The 20,002-nt window shown below is 46.3% G+C and overlaps 1 protein-coding gene across 1 annotated transcript in view; it reads left to right on the top strand.

Moving 5' to 3' along the window:
• The first annotated feature begins 10,883 nt into the window (after nucleotides 1–10,883).
• LOC144774105 (vomeronasal type-2 receptor 1-like) overlaps nucleotides 10,884–20,002 on the top strand; it is a 140,939-nt gene continuing 131,820 nt past the window's right edge. The window contains 2 exon segments of the mRNA XM_078659130.1: nucleotides 10,884–11,074; nucleotides 15,161–15,452. Coding sequence (XP_078515256.1) covers nucleotides 10,884–11,074; nucleotides 15,161–15,452 — 483 coding nt within the window.

Raw genomic sequence — 20,002 nt, 5'->3', positions numbered from 1 at the left:
ATGCCTATCTTCGCCCCGTTTGTTGGTAGTTGGTTCAGCCCGGACCGCTTATTAGAGGTGAACCATCTGGCTCCACCGGAGGACAACCCTAATAAAAAGGACATGTCTATAAAAATGCGGATTAGCCGCTGTATCGTGCTAGCAAACTATAACATAAAAATCGTTAGGAAAAAGAAAAGGAATGGAACAAAATCAGTAGTCCACTGATGGGATCTTTTTGACCCCGCTAAAATAGAAACATTAGGAACAACCCCTCATGAGAAATATGAAACTAGTGAGAAGAGCAGAGCTCGACGCCATGATGGCCGCAAGACAGCTCGGCTCCGTCATCCACCCCGCCCAAATAACGACAAACCCTATGCAAATATTATAAATATATACAACACTCCCGCAAAGTAACATGTTAAAACTTTTTATTAAACAACTATTTACATGGCAAACGGCTACAACTACAATCCCAACGCATTCGCCGTCTGCTTAACGCTGTTCCTGCCCCGCCTTCAATGTTGGGCTACCTTGGGCTGTTTTTTTTTGGTTGGTTTTGGGCTACAGAAAAGTCTATAAAATCCATCAGCCGGCAAGGTAGCGTCGGTGGCGGCCTGGGGTGGAGGACCGTTGTGCGAATAGGCCGGAGGCTACCCCACGCACCGAGGCCCGTCTACGGATCATCCAGAGGTGATGTCCAGCAAGTTGTGGGCAGGGGATGCCTTGCTGATGGCACCCCCCCCTTTTGTTGCCTGGCGTGGGGCACCCGCGGAGAAGCTACACGGACGGCCACCCCTCCACCCCCCCAGGTGGAGGTTCCTCTCCTGCACCAAGACTGCCATTAGCGTTCCACCCGCGGGCCCCCCCACGGCTGGCTGACCGGGAGGACCCGCTCCGGTGGCCGTGGTGAAGGGCGGCTGCTGGGGGGGGGTTCTCAAGATGGCGGCCGGCTCCCCTGATTTAGGCCTGGTCCACTAGGATGGCTCTGGGCTACCTTGGAACTCGGATGCTTGCCTGCTCGGACATGAGCCCCACTCCTGAAGACGTCCTCTCAGTTTTAAAGATTCTACGAGAGTCGTTGGCCCTCGGCTCCCGCGGGCTTCCGGTGGGGGCAACCGCCACTGTTGCTCGACTATCCCCCATGGATATGCCGCTGCCCCGGGCGGCCGCCGCCTTACTCACATCTGGTGCCGTAGGAAAGACTGATTCAGTGCATCTGTGGAGGGATACGCCTGCTGCCCTGCTCTCCGGAGTGACCACAACGTTGTCGCAAGATGGCGGTGCTCTCATACTGACACCAGCTTGTCCGAATTACTAAAGGACACTGTAGACTGCCAACTCGATCGGCTCCGGTGGGACCTCAGCGTGACCCGGTAGGGAAGATTTTGCCTTCCTCGCCTTTAAGTCACGGTTCATGCCGCCTGTCCCTTCGCTGGCGTTAACGGAACTTTTTGAAAGTGCCAAAAGGGATTCTGCTCCGGCTGCTAGCTATTGGAGGCATTTGAACTATACTCTGGACCCGCCTGGCCTCGACCAAAATGGCGCCAGTATGGTCGGGACTTGCAACTCCTTATGACGATTCTAGTTACTTAGCCCTGATGTTATGGGGGATGTATGCGGTCTTTGTGCTCATGGCGGGCGGGGAAGGATACTGACTGGCCATACGAACAATCCTATTGATGTCGGGTTTTTACTATTGATTATTGTATTATTAAAGCTCCGAACCAATGTTACTCATGATACTCTCCCATGGTGCGTGTGTGGACGACTTTATTGTAACTGATCCTGTTATACTTTCAATTATAAAATCAACCTTCACTGATCATGCAACCGTTTGTCACGTTTAATTTTTTAATGGCTCGCTTGTTCAAGTACGTGGTAGGTAACAACATTTTCGTGTTCTATGCTCGCCGATGTGCTTTGAACGCTGTCCACCCCCCCCTCTTTTTCTTTTTTGCAGGTTACATCGAAATTTCAGTTGAAGTATGGAGGAGACATAAAAAAAAAAAAAAACGGCACCGTGTTCCACGCGAGGAAAATAGGCTAGCTCTGTGAGACGGCGCATTATATGTAGGAGCTATCTCTGAGAGCGTGAGAAAAAAAGGTTGTATGGTATGAATGTGCGCATGGGCCCTGATTTGTACGGTATGAATGTGTATGTGTGGCGCGCGTCTGGGTCAATAAAAGAATGCTTTTTGTATGATTGAGGTGTTGATCGAACGGTTAATGAGATAGGAAAATTAAGCCCGAACTTGGTACCTGCATGTTGAAGACGAATCAAAATATAGCACTTTCTTTACTTAGGAACGACTCTCTCTGGAGCTAGCGAATGGGAGAGTGGCCTACACCAGAAACTTGAAAGCTTATTTCAGTACGACGAACACAGCCCCAACCGATATCCCAAATATGCACCCAAAATAATGCGCACCCGTGAGTCAATTTATGTGCTGACTAGATAAGAAAAGTTAAGAGTACCCCGGGTTGGGGTTCATCAAAAAAAAAATATCCCCCTCAGCCCAGATATTAGGGATATTGTTATTTTTTAGATTTCACCCCTTCTTCTTCCACCCTCACAGAGAAGTCAGAATTGTACCTTCGCACGTCCGACCGACACCCCTCCTTTACCTCAGCTTGAATCACCATTTGCTAGAGGTTGGAAGACCCCACCGTGAGTATAAGCACGACTGGACTAGTGTCCGACCAATTAAAAAGGAGTAAGTATTTTTGAAGTGAGGTCACCAACAAAAATTGTCTACTATTAGGAAGGAAGGAGAACAAAGAGCTCGACCCCCAAAAATGAATTAAAGGGAATACTGAGAATACGCAACACGCATGACAAATCCTTTTGCCCAAAATAGCTCTGTGTTTTGTCTTAGGTTTCCGTACTTGATGTATGTACTGTCGCACCCTATCTGGTATTTGTGTGTACGTAAACTATGTATTTATGTTTTCCCTCAGCTTGTGTTTTATACGTGAAGCCGACCCGTACTGTTCTATGTGTGTGTGCTCTGAATAGCCTATTATTATATACGTTTTTCTCTCTCTCTCTCTTTATGTTGTACGTGTACTAATAGCCTATTTGGTGCACACGACGCTCTCTCCCTCTGAGGGCTCCCTTGCTCCCTTTTGAATAAATGACGACACTGTACCTCGCCGGTACAGGTATAATTGGCTTTAGACACGACAGTGTTTGAACAAATTGACAGAAACAAAACGATCACATTTTGCCATATTACTACCTCTCCTTTCTGTAAAAGTGATAGAACTTAATTGGCTGAGAGAGAAAGGACAGGTAAGACGACTAATGTCCCCTAATCTGACCCTTAAAAGGGAACTATGTGTCAGTGGCTTTTTGTTTTAGTGCTTTAGTAACACCACCCTCATCACTCGGATTACCACCGCCCATTGCACAAAAGTAGAATGTCCGAAACGTCCCCGTTTTTCCAGAATAGGTCCCAGTACTGTAACCAGCCGTCCCAGAAAATCTTAAAGACTGTAGCTAATGACCTTGTTTTTTAAAGATAAATCGTCTAAAACTGATAAAAGTTAGCCGTTGCTGTCAGAAAAGAAAGAGAAAAAAATACTTAACGTATGTCCTTCCCTGGAAAAAGTAGGTGTAAGCCCATGATAGCAAGCACTTCACACTTTTTAGGAATTAGCAGACCTTGAAGAAAAATATAGCTCAACAGGATTTGTTATAGAAAATACACAAGTTTCTACTGGAGGAGCCGGTTTGAATTCAATGAACCATGTAAGTGTTGGATCTCAGACTTCTTGCCACGCTCGCGGATATAACAGGAGTAAACACCAGACAGACATGATGTTTGAAACTAGAAAGATACTTGCAGACCTGCACCACAGCAATGATGCATGAGTTAACAGCATACACCGATGTAAGGATCACTAAGCATCCACCCTATCGTGACCAATAAACGTTTCCCCAACTACTTGGGGTTGGGAGAGAAATTTAAGTGTGTAAACATCTTCCCCTGCCAGTTCTCTAAGACTTGTTTTTTTTGTACTCATTTCAAGATAACGTGCGGTCGTCGGAGGAGAGGGGCCGGACGTGACGTACAGCCCGGCTGCAGATTGGGGAATATCTATAACCTCGACCAAGGTGGAGCCACAGAGCAAAGAGTTGCGGGACAAGGCACCATTCTCAACTTGGAAAGTGAAGGAAAGAAGGCTATCCAGAAGCCCCTGCTTGTTGATGAGCTCGTGCCGAAAGTCCCAGCCCATTGTGCCCGAGTGATGGGCCCACTTGCTTGAAATTTCTGCCCTCCTTGGTACGTTTCAGCCCTGATCCCACTCCACCCTCTTTTCCCTCTGCCTCCCAAAGCACGCCCCCATCACCCCCTTTTTTCATATGGAGTTTTTTAAACTTGACTTAAAGAAGAAACACAGCACAAAGATAGAATAGGGTATTGTCCCGAAAGAAGAACGGAATACGGGTACCCCGACTAAAGTACCTATGTAAGGTTAGTTAGGTAACAGGACAAACAGGACTGTGGTCCGAGAGCAAAGAGTGGCCACACCCTGCAACGCGAAATCTGAATCCGAGCTAGACGCATAGCTCCACCGCCGGTGCTCAACAGTGCCAACGAAAGAAGAAGAATAATGAGAGCCTACCAGTGATGGCTCGCTATAATAAGACACTGGAAAGACGAACTCTTTTTTTGAACATTACCACCCCTTGACTGCCACTTGTAATAATTTGAATTCCTCTCCCAACCACCTTTTTATTGATTAATCACCCAATTGAGCTTTCGAACCCTTACATCAGTCACTTTCAATTGTGCATGAGTAACTAAGAAAACGTTAACCCTGTATCATGATGATTGTAGAACACCAGTCATGCCTATGAACATGTTGTCGAGTTTTGATCCCCGCGAAGTCCAAACCTCAAGTAATATACTTAGTAGCTTTTATCCTGCCAGAACATTTTTTTTGTACAATATCATGTTTGTGTTCGAACGAATCTCTTGCATTGTCTAAGGTGATATCCCCGCCTCCAAGGTCAAACGTATGAAGCAGCTAATGTAATTTTGTCAGCTTGTACATCCTCACCTATGACATGAACAGAAATGAACTAACTTATGATAAAAACTGGGGACTGTGGAAAATGACTAAAATTAGGTATATATAAGCGGCGTTCATTTGTGTTCACCTCAGCCACTATTGAAAGAAAAATGGAGATCGTGAACCAGTGACCACACCATCTTGTCCCTTTTAGGCCCCATCATGCACATAAGTAGCAGCCATTTTGTGTGCCTTGGCCTCTCTGCCCACTGCCAATGGCCTGCACGTCTCTCCCCCTCACTCCCTGGCCTCGCAAGCATCCCCCGCGCCCTGCCGGCCCCCGATCTCTCCTGCCTGGGCCATAAATGTACCTCCAGCGCGACCCTTCCTCAGAGCCACATCCCGTGCTGAACCCCCACACTCCTTTCATCCCACTCCTTTTTGATAACCTCTTCCTCCCTGCCCGATTGTCCGGCCTGATCCCAGGCCATCACCTAGCCCAACAGATGCAGTTTATAACCCCCTACAGTAGGAACTCACCCCATCAAAGGAGCGGGGATTGATCAACGCTTTCGCACCCCGAAGATCCGACTGATCACACACGTCCCCGTTCCCAGCGGAATGTCCAGCTGCGCGATAGCCATCACGCTGAGATTGGGGTGGGAACCTCTACTGTAGATATGTGTGGGAACGGGCCTGAAGTGGGGATTCCGGGGATGCCTTTCCGTACATCAAAGCATTGCCAAGAACGTGTTGTATGCAATAAAGCCATAAACCTGTGTATAAGAGGCCAGGCCTCAGAGATGTTGTGAGAGCACCTCGAGAAGATACTCTGTTGTCTGATTTAACGTGTTGTGCTCCATCGGAATAAACTCCTGTTTCTTGCCTTCCTGTCTCCAGCGCCTGCCTCTTTGTTTGGTAATCTCGAATGGTATGAGAGGCGGCTAACGCCGGGCAAATACTGAAGGGTTCTTGGTCGAATTCGGCCCTACCTTTTAACATCAGCACATGTGCTAACTGTCTTTGCAGAACTGCTCATACAATTATTTTGTGCCCCCCTGTCCCCTTTGACTTCAGCTGCCTTCTGCTTTCCAGTGTCTTTATGTGTTTTAGTGTGTAGGTTAGAGTTTAATTTATTAGCAACTGTTTTACTTTTGCTGTTGGACAATCTGGACTCCTGTGCTAGGAGTCTGTTGCCTCCCTTACCTCCAAACATCAAGGGAACAGTTGCAGCTTTGCCACGAACTCCCCTCTGTTTGCTGATTCCGCTCGACGCTGCTCTTTCCGCCTGGCTGCCTTCTCTGTGCAGCCCTGCTTGCCGATCCCGATCGTGGTCGGCGCTAGATTCCAGAGCCTGCTTCTCTACGGCGCGGCGGGTCACGGAGATAGGTTTTGTTACTCCGCATCATTCGCCGTCACCGTCTTTCCCTTTGGTGGCATGCTCACTTGGAGGGACGATATTTCAAGAGAATTTGGCACCGCGCTCTGCTTCTGTACTTCCAGCCTCCTCGCCTGTCTGTCCGCGACCGCTGATGCTCTCAGCTTCCTCAGCGCTCGGGTTGCTAGGGACAACGCTGCCGGTGAAAGCTGGATCCGCATCTGGTGAAGCTGAGATCTCCCGCCAGGTAAGCGAGCTTGTTTGAACTGTGGGGGTGCAGATTTCCCTTGTTAGGATAAGCTGGATTAGGCAGTCGTACTTTCCATTTTTCCGGTTACGGTTTTTTGGTTAGTTTTCCAACATCTGTAGCCGTGAGTGGGAGGGCAGCTATCCGCAAGTATCCCCCAGCCGCCATATTGCCCTCTTCTGAAAAAGCTCCCACACACCATACATTCTAAGGTACTATTTCAAAACATTTTAAACAAAGATAAGACCAGAGAGTTTCTTATCTAAATATTTAGAGCCAGATGTAGGTGGCCCAATACCGGTCGGGCACAGAATTTCGGCCGTTACCGACCGATATTGGGAATTTGGGATGTAGGTGGCCTAAATTGCAAATTCGTTAATTTACCGGTTCGGTATTTTAAAGAATCGCTAAATTACCGATTACTTAAAATACCGAATCGGTAAATTACCGAATTTGCAATGTAGGGAGCACTCAAATGAGTGCATTTCCCATTTTAGGATTCGTTATTTACCACCAATTAAAAGTTGGTGGTAAATAAGCAATACCTTTAAAAATGCAAATCTGTGCATTTTCAACTGTGACATGTGACAGACATACACGCCCTTAGGGCATGTATGTGTGCCACATGTGCACACAAGCACTATTCAGGGGTGCAACAGGGTGTCAAAGTAACACCCTGCCACCCTTGACTCTTTTGCTATTTTACCAAATCGGTAATTACCCATTCGGTAATTGACATTCATTCCTATGGGCCTCCAGGCCCATAGGAATGAATGGTAATTACCAAATCGGTAATTACCGATTTGGTAATTACCGAATCTTAACGATTCGGTAAGTTTTACCGAAAAATTACCTACATACTATTTACCTATTCTTAAATACCGAATCGGTATGATTCGGTATTTAAGAATAGGTAAATAGTATTTACCTACAGCTGGCCAATAATATTTTTATTAGTTAAGAAAGATGCTATTCCCTTATCATCCATTCAATTATTTATACAATGTTTCCATGAGTCAGAAGGACTGGATCTGCCGCTCTCAAACCCAGAACCAAAGATACTCCAAGGGCTTGCTGTCTTGCCTCCTGTTCGAAGTCTTAGGGACATAAAAGAATTCCAACCACCCACCTACAACACCTGCGTCTTGCGATCTAAGAGTCTTGCCCTGCAAGTTGGGTCAATCCAATCCAGGGCCATTAGAAGTGGGTATGCAGCAACTGCCAAAGTCCATGCATCACCATCTTTGCGCCGCTCGGAACTGGTGCAGCTCCATTGATGCGGGTGCATCAATGCTGCTGCGAGGATCTAGGACATCGCACCTCCATTGACACAATGCATTGCTGCTTCTGTGAGGAATAAGGACATTTCAACGCTAGCAGTGCATCGCCTCCTCTCCGACACATCTTTGACTTTGTGCGGCTTGGGTCTGACGCATCGCCTACATCCTGAGGATCGATGCGAAACACATCACCTCTCCTGCTTCTCGCATCTCTTCCTCGATGCAACGGCAAACCAAATGAATGTTTATGCGGGTAAAGGTTATTCCCTGTATATGACCTGCGCTCCATTGTGGTCAGCCTGACCTTTTGGATTTGATCCAGTCCAGCGCGAACAGATTGCCCCAGTTGGCACTTAATGCTTTTAAGCACTACATTTAGTTTAAAATTCCAAACTTCAGATATACTTATCAGACTGTTGTTGTTTTAGTCTTGTTTCGTTCAATAAATTAAGCTCTATGTTTCTAACTTGATGTGGTATCTTTATGTGTAATTTTTAACTGTTTTACTGTTTGAAGTGTTGCACATATAATTTGCGCAATGCCTCTTAAGTTAAGCCTAACTGCTCTGTACCAAGCTATTAGAGAGTGAGCACAAGTTAATTTAGGGTGTGTACCTGGCTTACCCTGACTAATATGGGGTGGCATGGTGAGCAAAAGAATGATGGATTCCACTCAGATCTCTTGACTCAGGGTGAGTGTATGGTTTTTTCTGCATTCCTTCATCATTTGTGTGTATTTTGCATTCTCACCCTAAGTGGTCTGGATTTGTCAAGACGTGGGTCTCTGGTTTACTGTACCACTGGATACCAGCTATCCTGACTGATGATAGGGATACCCCAAAACCAGCCCCAGGATGCTTGTTTCTGGTCCAGGGAGGACCTCACTTGGAAGTTCGGGCTGGACTGTTCCTATTAGGAGCAAGGTCAAGACTGATTTGCATATGGCTGGGTCTAAACTGGGATAGCTTGGTGAGCAAAATAATGATGGATTTAACCCAGATCTCTTGACTGTGGGTAAATGTTTGATTTCTTCTGCATTTCGTCTATCATATGTGTGTCTTTTGCAGATTTCAGAGAATTCACAAATGGTTTTTTAGTTTGTAAAATATCACTATCACTCTGGAAGCCATAGCAGCCCTTCTCATACCCTACTACCCCACATGACATACATTCTGCTTCTGGTTAACCACCCCGCATTGTTTGTCAAGATTATCTCAGACTCACACCCTCTGAATCCTACTAAGGTCTGCCACTTATTATTGACCATATGCAACATTTTACCTGGTGTGTGTGTGTGTCATTTGCTACGGAGCCTGTGAACCCTGTGACTTTTTAAACTAGAACATCTTGTTTGGAAACCCATTTGTCTGACTGGTTCAGGCCTCAAGCAGGATCCAGAGACCCCTCCCTTGCTATTCATGAGGGGGGACCCTGGCAGCTTGTTAAAGAAGGAACTACCATGGACTCTTTTTTTGCCTCCTCAAAGAAATACTGACAGGACAGACTGTTCTATAACCTGTCTTTATCTGTTGCAGACTCACATTCTCCCCCACTCAAATCCTTGCAATCAGAACAAACTAGCTTTAACCAGCCCCAACATTCTACTGCAATTATCAATATATGATGCAACATAGCAAACCACCTTGCTGCAGTGTGCAGTGTGACAGATAAAGGCAAGAATGTGACGTATTTAACATTATAGAACACATTCCTGCCTTATCCCAGTGCTGGTGCACAATGTAATGCATAAAGCCAATGCAGGCATTATTGCAGCATGGTGCAAGGGTGCTTGTGCTGTTGGCACAATTGATTTTGTTGAGGTAGGTACACTTACCTACACAAAAACAATCCTGTGAGGCACTTTCTTCTTTCTATGTGTGCTGCATTCGGCAACACACATAGAAAGAGGAAACCCAAAGAGAAATAAAGATATTTCTCCTTGTTGTGCCTCCCATGAGGCTGCATAGCTGTTTTGGTGCATTCTCAGGTTTGCCAGTGATGGTAAAGTTGGGTACATGTCAAAATCAATAGGTGTTGCGTGGGAACACCCACGCACCACCCATAGAATGTCTCCCTGAGGCAGAGAAACTAAACACAGTGTTTTGTGCTGCATTGCGTTACTCCAGATACAGCAAGCCGCTCAGGGTCACTCAAGGTGGCGTTGTGTGGCTTCATAAGTCGCTCTTAAGGGTTGTGTCATGCTTCTGCCCCATTGTGTGGTGAAAAGCTACACAAACCTACAATAGATATGACCCTGTGTATCTAGGTCACAAGATCTGCCTACTGTAGGCTGCATCATTCCATCCCAGCATCTTCATACACAGTCACACTCTTTCCATTCAAGCATTCATCTAAGAACACACCAGCTCCCCTTAAACAATTAATCCTTAAGAAAACGCCCCATGCTTGGATTTGTGCTGTTACTATTGGTTCAAAATGAGGTAAATGCATCAGATTCCACTGTAAGCAGCTGAGAATTAGGTATGTATTACTTTCAGTGCCATCCTATTACAAAAATAAAGATCACTGTAATATGACCAAAATTAAAAATAAGGTAACCTATTATTTACATAAAGGCAGCTGTTATCTGAAATGTAGCTATTATCCAGCTCCTGGGAAAATAATTGGCGAGCATGGGGGAGGGTTCCTTTCAGGTTAAGTGTCTACACCGAATGAGCAATTTGATGCTGTGTCTCCTTGGTGGCTTTCACAAGCTATAAAACCTGAAGCCAGAAAGGCTTTAGGTGAAAAAATTTAGAATCTCTGAACAGAGTCTCTGTCAGTTCCTAAAGAATTTTTGAATCAAATCTTTATGCAACTGGGAAATACCTGAGGTGCCTTTGTTTTGGCCACAGCATCTTGACCCACAAGCTCCTGATACCAAACACGGTCTTCTTTCTTCAGAGCTGCATCTACCTGTAGGAGACCCACTTGTGTCCTGCTCAATCTACAGTATAATGGATCCTTTTATCTACATGGCATGCATCCTGATATCTTTACCTGATGTAGAGTCCAAGAAGCCCAGCTGTATCCTCCAAGGCACTGCACAGGAATCATTTTCACGCCAAGGAGACATTCTAGTTGGTGGGGTGTTTGTTGTACATTCGGGATTCATTCCACCTGAAACTAATCTTGCAGAAGTGCCAACGCAGATGTCCTGTCAGGGGTAAGAATGACTTCATACAGTTTATTCCTAAGTGAACAGATACACCAGCGCATGTTTAGATGTGTTTCAAATAATCATTACTTACAGGTGGAGAAACGTGTTGAATGCCTAATGCTTAGTGTGGAGAAGTATCAATAGTGATTTTGTCTGAGCCATTAAAGATGAACATTGCCTCATGTATGGAAGTTTCATGCTAGACGGGAACTATTCATGAAAAAAATGGACCACAGTGTAAAGGCTGAGGCACTGATCGCTAAGAACAGTTTTTGCGTAATTCATATAAATGTCACATCTGAGATCTTGTGAAAGGTAACAAGGTAACATACATAGAAGTATCACAGTTAGCATCCTATGAAACTTAGAGCAGTATATTGCACCATGTCTAGGAAGGGTATGGATGTGGCAAGGATGATATGATGTTTATTACAGTATATATAGAAGTGCCACAGATGATATCCAGTGTGGGTGAGCGCAATATGAAAGTAACTGTCACAGCTCCTGTGAGGAGTTAAAGCAGTTTATTGCAATATGCATAAAGGTGCCATAGCTGATATTCTGTGAGGAGTCAGAACAGTTTATTACAATATCCATTGAAATTCCACAACAGAAATCCTGTGTGGGTGAGTCCAGCTTAATACAAATTATCATCAAAATACGCTCATCAAAACATCTTAATGATGCATACCTGTTCAGAGTGAGGAGGTGTCCTTGCTACATGTGTGCCTGTAGCCAGTGGACAACAAGGAGAGTGGAAGTGATGTGGTTAAATAGCTTCAGGCCTTTGACGGATGCTGCAGAATTTAGGGTTCTTTCAGAGGTTCCAGTGTTGAATTTGGGGGTACTTGAAGTAAGCACACTGAAATTGCCTAGATGGGAGAGTATAATGGCTTGACCAGCAGTTCTGAAGTTGATGTCCTTAATAGAAACAGCTGGTACCAGGCAAACATCTTTTTCTTGGTGATGGGTATAATTGGATACTCTCAACTCACCATCAGCTTTAGCCAGATGCAGCAACTCTAGACTAATTCTAATTTATTTATTTGCCTGTATGAACCTGGTTAAAAGCCCATCTAGTGGCTTGAAAAATGTTCATACAGATTACATCAAAGGACATGAAGGAAAACAAGAAGAGATCAAGATGATCAGAAGAACGATCACTTTGATTAAAGAAACTCTTCCTAAAACTGAAAGTGCTAACACCTTTGATCTTTCAAGCATGACCATCATCTTTACATCAAGGGTACATCATTGAGACCTTCTAAATATGCATATTTCTAAGAAACTCTAGTGCCAAAATATATCCTTGGGTTCTGATTAAATCTGCCCCTCAAGGATGAAGGAACAATTTGGACCAAGCATTAAATATTATAATGTGCGTGTTTGTCAGGTTTACTTTACATGTTCTCAGAAACACACATTCTTCTATGTCATTGATGCTAGTTTCCTATTCATGCTTTACAGTTTTGAAGAAACAGGGTTTATAATCAGCTTAGTGTTTAAAATTGGACACAAAGGGCATCTGTGGTGGGGATTCCTGGTTATTATTATGTCTCAATGTTCTAAAAATTGATAATTATAGTTGGTAACAAATCTTGATATAATTCAGAGGTAAGCCACATGAGATGGGATTGAAGAATTACTCCCATCAAAAACAGAAACATATATTTCCATGGGATGAGGATGGAGGCATTATTTCTAAATCAAATTTATAGGAGATGGCATCACTTGTCCAGAGACTTTTGCAATTGCCTTACCAAAAAGTGAGTAGATTATAGATCTGCCAAGAGAGTATAAATTTTTCAAATCTTGCTGGATTAAGCTTGTGAAGCAAGCTATAATAACATTTGCTATTACTTTGGCACACATGTAGTCATAACGTTAAATGGTTATTGGACAGACATATTAATCTCCTTTCTCTTCTTATTAAAAAAATTTACTAATATGCCAGAGTGAAATTATTATTGAATCTGCTATCTGTCAACATATTACTTAAGAGGATATTAGGAAGTAGTTTTTAGTTCCTGGGAGAAATGTCTTAATCCATTCTAAAGGAAAATCTTCTTCCCAATGCAATTAGTTAGTGATGGCCTGCTCTTTGGTGTTTGAGAATATGGACTTACAAAGGAATTTCTTGCTAATGATAGTCCCAAAACTTGGAATAGCATACTATATATTTTGATATTGTGATACCCTGCTCATATCTTTAATATCTGACACTGTCTGTACTAGCATTTTATATAAATCTCCTTTTGTGTTAAAGGCAGCGGCTTGCTAACGTACGTATCTCCATTAAGATAAGTGAGATCCTTACATGGCTTTGATGATGATTAAGTGTAAAACATTATCTTCATAAGAGGAGGTTTCAAGGGAGTTCAGGATATTGGCAAGGTCTGTAAAAGACAGGAGCTTGAGGAAGATGGGAGGAGATGTGGCCCATCTGCCAGAGCTGTTGCATTTGGAACAGGGGAATCAGGTTAGAGTCCAGTCCTTGGCTCAACATCCTGTGATTCTGGGCAAATCAATTGACTTGTTGATATGCTATCACATCGGCTGTATTTTTCCCTCAAAAAGTGGATAGTGAAATCTCTTATAGAGTATGGAATGGAGTGACAGGTAGGCAGTTGATACCATCAAGGCTGTCTCTATAATTTGTGGGCACAAGTCTAAAATATTAGTACCAGATTTCAAAGTCTTGACTTTCCCAAAATGGAGTTAAGAAATTGTCTCAGATGAGCTTAATCCTTCTTGGCACGTGGTTCATCAAGACTTTGTTGATCCCCATGTACCCGGATTTGACACTACCTTGATGGGTCTGACCGAAGAGGTTTTGATTGAAAGTGAGAAACACTGCCAGCCAGAAGGAATGAATAACAAAGTTTTAACACTCAGAACTTACAATGAGTGACGATGATTTTCCATGGCATTCCTCATTTATAAACATCGGAAACAATGTTTTTCCTAACTGAACATGAATATGTGGGGATGTTTTTTTACTGAATATTATATTCATTGTTCTCTTTAATTCTTAACTGTATGGTTGCTTGGATATGCTGTTTCTCAAAACACCTCACAGATTTTATCTGAAGAATGCCCGACTGCCTTTCTGATCAAACATAGCCGCTAAATATGGGCAAGGGAACTCTTGGAAAAACAGCCATTTATGTGGACTAGAGTACTGGACATTTCTAAATAGCCAGATAGATTATTGAAAACAAAAAAAGACTTTACTGTAAGGGAAGGATTTAGAATATGCTATAACGTCTGTTTAGCCTACATTTTTTCAGCTGCTCTGATTCAAGAATCATGCAGACTGTTGAGTTCATATAGCCAGATATATTTTTCAAATATCAGTAAATAAGTATACCAAACAAGGCTGTAATTCAGTACACATTAAAGGGAAGAAGAAACCAGAGCAAAGAAACTACATTAATAGTGTCACCTTCTAATGGTGTGTCATTACAACGCTGTTTTCCATTTATCATTTGCTATAAAGTGACCATAATTCTCGAATAAGTTGTCCCATTTCATGTTTTTTTCAAAGTGTGAATGATGGCCATATATGCAGCATCATGAATCCTGGTCCTTGTATTGCTTCCTTCTTTATGTACCAGTTAGTTCTATATAATTTCACAAGTCTTACTGAAACCAAACAGAGACAGGGCAGGTATCTTTCCCTCTGCAATTTTCAGAAGACTCTAATAAAAATGTATTCCTGAAGCAAACATTGTTTAACTATCTTTATAATTGTCTCTCTCTTTCTGCAAATGAAATTCATTAATTTTCACGTATTTTCAAGAGGGTGTTATGTTATTCACAAATTGATAAATGTTTGGAATTTGTAAGCTTTTTGTCAATTAAATCAATTTAAACTTTATTCTTGAATATTCCTTTATCTAGAGTTTACCATGTTTTGGCTTCAGTGCATGACCTTTCCCACCTAAATCTGAAAATTGATTGTACCTTTATACCATTAATATGTGTTGACCATTTGTGATTATTTGCCTTCAGACAATTAACCTTAATGCTGATGAACTGTCATTAATATTCATTAATTTAACAGTAATCATAATTTCCATTTTCTAACAGGTTCAATATTCGTTACTACAGAGATGTTCTGGCCATGGTTTTTGCCATAGAAGAAATAAATCAAAACCCTAATCTCTTACCAAATATCACCCTTGGCTACTGGATTTTTGATTCCTGCATGTCTGAGGGCAGGGCCATTGCAGGGGTTTTAGAACTTCTTTCAGGAAAAGAGAAACTCATTCCCGGATACCGGTGCCCAAGATACCCGCTACTGGCTGGAGTCATTGGGGTATCAATGTCATCCTTAAGTGTCCCCGTGGCCAGGATTATGGGAGTCTACCATCACCCACAGGTACAGGGTAACATTGTCTAAGAAATAAACAGAGAGAAAGAAGATGAAAAATCTTGTATTGACCAACTAACCCTGAACACAGAGCCTGTTGCTCTTAATTACAGAGACATTTATTTGAAATGAAAAACCGCTTGAATAAGATCCTGACAAACATTAGTCCAGAATGGCCAAATCATTCGGGATTTTATGAATAGCCACTAAAAATGTAAGTGAGTTTCATGAAGATTCATTGATTGTACATTTACCATACTCCAGTATCCTGACACCTACATTAAACATCAGTGTACCCGAGAACACTAGCTTTTCTAAGTGGTACAGTGGAAGGCTACCCACGGAGTGCAACCACTTCCAACAATAAAAGTGTGAAAATCTAAAATGTCCTGGGTGCCTTTGTTATAAAGTAATTCTTTCACAGCTGTGACCTAACCCTAAGGTTCCCCCACATATGCCCCCTGTCATCCACAATCAAGTGACATGAAGAGCTAAACAAAGAACATAGGGGCATATATCCAAGTCCCTATCGCCACAGGAACATCACTTTTACCAACGTTCCTGTGACGATAGTGCCCTCGCCTTATTTACAGGGGGGCGTTAAGCCACATTAATTGGATTAACGCCGCCTTGTGAATAAGGCACCTATTCACGCCATACATAGTGTGAAAGGGGTGGGCAACGGATGTTGAGGTGGTACATATAGAAACAGCAAAACACCATGAATGATTGTTTATATACAGAAAGGAACACCTTGAGAAAAATTGATGAACTGCAATTTCTATGTGTGCCGCACAATGGAGCACACATAGAAGTTTCAAATCGACATTTGTAATTGTGTATGTGCAGGATGGGACACCTACCTGCACATAAACAATCATTCCCTCAATACAGGAAACCTTGCACTATGGTGCAGGAGGGCCTGCATTAGCGCTAGGCAGCATCATTTAGTGCCAATGCTAGGGAAAATGCAGGTATATGCTGTATCTTTGCAAATACAGTTCATCCCGTGCGCTTTTGGAATGGCTGAGCATGACGTTAGCAATTTGTGTTTAATGTAACGCTCTGCCACTCCCTTTTAAATATGCCCCATGGATTCACCTTCACAGATATTGAGCAGTTAGCACTGTTTAACATGGTTCAATGTATCAGACAATGCAAGGACCACCATCATTGAGTGTTAGAAAGGCGATCCCAGGGGAGACAGAAGATGTCTGAGTGACCACCCCGAGACCCACCTCTCCGTATGGAATTGGCCGAGCGCCGTCGAGAGGCCTCCTTGGCGAGGCTCCTCTCCTACAATCGTAACAGCCGAGCAATCACACCACTACAAAGGGACACCACACGAGAGTAGATTCTTAAGAGTCTTTATATAAAGAATAAAGGCAAGCTCTCGCAGCAATATGTACAGGGGGATCGAGGGATCCGTAAAGTCTCGGTATCAGGGGAAAGGGGTAGCGGGACAGTCTTGGTACCAACTGGTACGAGGATACCCGGCGCACAGCTCTCAATCCTCAAGCTGGGGGGGGTGCAAGGAGCCGTGACATCGTCAGCAGGGCTCTGAGAATGGTTCAGCGTGGTCGGGCCACGCCAGCGTCAGCAGGGCTCCGAGGATGGTTCAGCGTGGTCGGGGCGCGACAACGTCAGCAGGGCTCCGAGGATGTTTCAGCGTGGTCGAGCCGCGACAGCGTCAGCAGGGCTCCGAGGATGGTTCAGCGTGGTCGGGCCGCGACAGCGTCAGCAGGGCTCCGAGGTTCCAGGTACAAGAGTTCTTATTAGGATCAGCCGCGACGAGGTCAGCAGGGCTTCCACTCCAAGATACAACTGGAGTCCTAATCCAGGGCTGGCCCAGTTATATGACTGGAGTCCTTTGATGTCCGGACCCTCGCGCCTGGGGGTCAGAGGGGCCGGGATGAGAGTGTCCAGACACCCAGCAGGGGGGTGGAGCCAGCGCCCAGGGAGGCCGGAGGGCGATCGATACCAGGCGTCCGGGGACGGCTGGAGGGCCATCAGAACTCCCCTCCTCCTGGGTCCGTCAAGTGGCCACTCTACCACCTGGGCGGATCTTGGTGCCTCGATGTCGGGGCTTTGCTGGGGCTGCGGCCGGGGTCGGGCTGAGGCCACGTGCTCGGGACGTGATGGGCCCAAGATGGAGTCGTGCCTGAAATGGCGGTCCGGGGTGGTGGCCGGACCGGCAGGGTTGGGGCGAGCAGGGTTCGCCGGGTTCCAGGGGGGAGAGCCGTGGGTTGCCAGGGGGGCTGCTCTCATTGAGAGTTCGTGGAGGGTAGTTTCAGGGGGGGCGACAGCGGGTCGATGGAGGGCTGATGGCGTCCAGGGCCCGCCATGTGGGAGGGGTAGGACCACGCCACGAGGCCGGGTCCAACACACGTCCCCTCCAGCTGAAAGCAGGGAGAGTCACCCATCTTCTTGGGGGTTCTCCTCGCCGAGGCGGAAGAAGTGGGACAGGCCATCAGCATTGGCGTGGTCGTTGCCAGGGCGATGTTCCACAGTGAAGTCCATCCTTTGCAGGGAGATGGACCATCGCAGCAGCTTCGGGTTCTCGCCACGCATCTGCATCAGCCACCGCAGGGGCCGGTGGTCGGTCTGGACCCGGAAGTGGGTGCCGAAGAGGTAGGGCCGGAGTTTCTTTAGGGCCCACACGACGGCGAAGGCTTCTCTCTCGATGGTGCTCCACCGTTGTTCTCGAGCCAGCAGTCGCCGGCTGATGAAGGCCACAGGATGGTCAACCCCCTCGGGGTTAACTTGCGATAGGACCACCCCGATGCCGTGCTCCGTTTGGACTACAAACTCTCGGCTGTAGTCGGGGGCTTGGAGCACAGGGGCGGTGCACATGGCAGTCTTCAGAGTCTCGAAGGCCGTCTGACACTCGGGGGTCCAGTGCACCTTCTGTGGCTGCTTTTTGGAGGTCAGTTCAGTGAGGGGCCCCACAATGCTCCCATAGTTTTTTACGAAGCGTCGATAATACCCAGTGAGCCCCAGGAAGGCTCGGACTGCTGTCTGGGTGACATGGGGCTCCCAGGCCACGATGGCGTCAATCTTTGGTTGGAGGGGAGCCACATGGCCGCTCCCCACTTGGTGCCCCAGATAGGTCACAGACCCTTGGCCTATCTGGCACTTGCTGGCTTTCACAGTTAGTCCGGCCCGTCGGAGGGCCGTCAGGACCTCCCAGAGGTGCTTCAGGTGCTCCGCCCAGTGGAGGCAGTACACCGCAATATCGTCCAGATATGCGGCACTGAACTCTTCTAGCCCCGCCAGCACCTTATTCACCAGTCTTTGGAAGGTGGCCGGGGCGTTTTTCATGCCGAAGGGCATTACCTTGAAATGGAAGTGGCCATCGGGGGTCGAGAAGGCAGATCGCTGTTGGGCACCAGGGGTGAGGCCGATCTGCCAATACCCGGCCGTGAGGTCGAAGGTGCTGAGGTACTTGGCGGCCCCCAAGCGATCGATCAGTTCATCGGCCCGGGGTATGGGATGGGCGTCGTTCCTGGTGACGGCATTCAGTCCCCGGTAGTCGACACAAAACCTGAGTTCCGGAGTGGCGCCGGGGGCGGCAGCTTTAGGGACCAGGACAACTGGACTGGCCCTGGGACTGTCTGAGGGCTCGACCACCCCTAGGGCTAGTATCTTGGCAACTTCGGACTGGATGCAGGCCCGAACTCGGTCGGGAACTCGGTAGGCCCGGTGTCGTATGGGTGGGCTGTACCCAGTGTCGACATCATGGACACACCACTGTGTGACCCCGGGAGTGCGCGAAAACAGGTCTGAAAACTGCCCCAACAGCTCTTGGCAGTCCTGGCACTGTTCGGGGGTCAGGGCGGAGGAGAGGGGGACTCCCTCGATGGAGCCGTCTTTTCCAGAGCACTTCAGGAGGTCGGGCAGGGGCTCGGAGTCGTCTTCGGCTCCGTCATCTGTAGCTAGCAGCAGGCTCAGCTCCGTGCGGGCAAAGTGAGGCTTTAGCCGGTTGGCGTGCAGAACCCGGAGGGGGTTCCTGGGGGACTCCATGTCTACCAGATAGGTGACGGGGCTCTTGCGCTCCACCACTTTGAAGGGCCCCGTCCATTTGTCCTGGAGGGCACAAGGTTCGACCAGGGACATGACCCAGACCTACTGGCCCGGCTCGAACTCGATGGACGAGACGTTCTGGTCATACCAGCGTTTCATCTCCTCCTGACTGGCCTCAAGGTTGGCCTCGGCAAGTTCCCGGAACTTCCGAGTCTGGTTTCGGAGGGTCAGGAGGTACCGGTAGACATCAGGCGGAGCATCTCGGACTGTAGTCTCCCAGCCTTCTTTGACCAGGCTGAGGGGACCTCGGACACGGTGTCCGTACAATAGTTCAAAGGGGCTGAACCCCAGGGACTTCTGTGGTACCTCCCGATAGGCAAACAGGAGGCAGGGCAGCAGGACGTCCCATTTGCGGCGTAGGAGCTCTTCCAGGCCCTTGATCATCCCCTTGAGTGTTCGGTTAAACTGCTCCACAAGTCCATTCCCTTGGGGGTGATACGGGGTGGTGAACTTATATGTGACCCCGCACTGTTGCC

Source organism: Lissotriton helveticus, chromosome 8 (genome assembly GCF_964261635.1).
Source record: "Lissotriton helveticus chromosome 8, aLisHel1.1, whole genome shotgun sequence".
Taxonomy (NCBI): Eukaryota; Metazoa; Chordata; class Amphibia; order Caudata; family Salamandridae; genus Lissotriton; species Lissotriton helveticus.
Note: the sequence above shows the minus strand (reverse complement) of the source record. Positions and strands in the feature narration are given on the sequence as shown.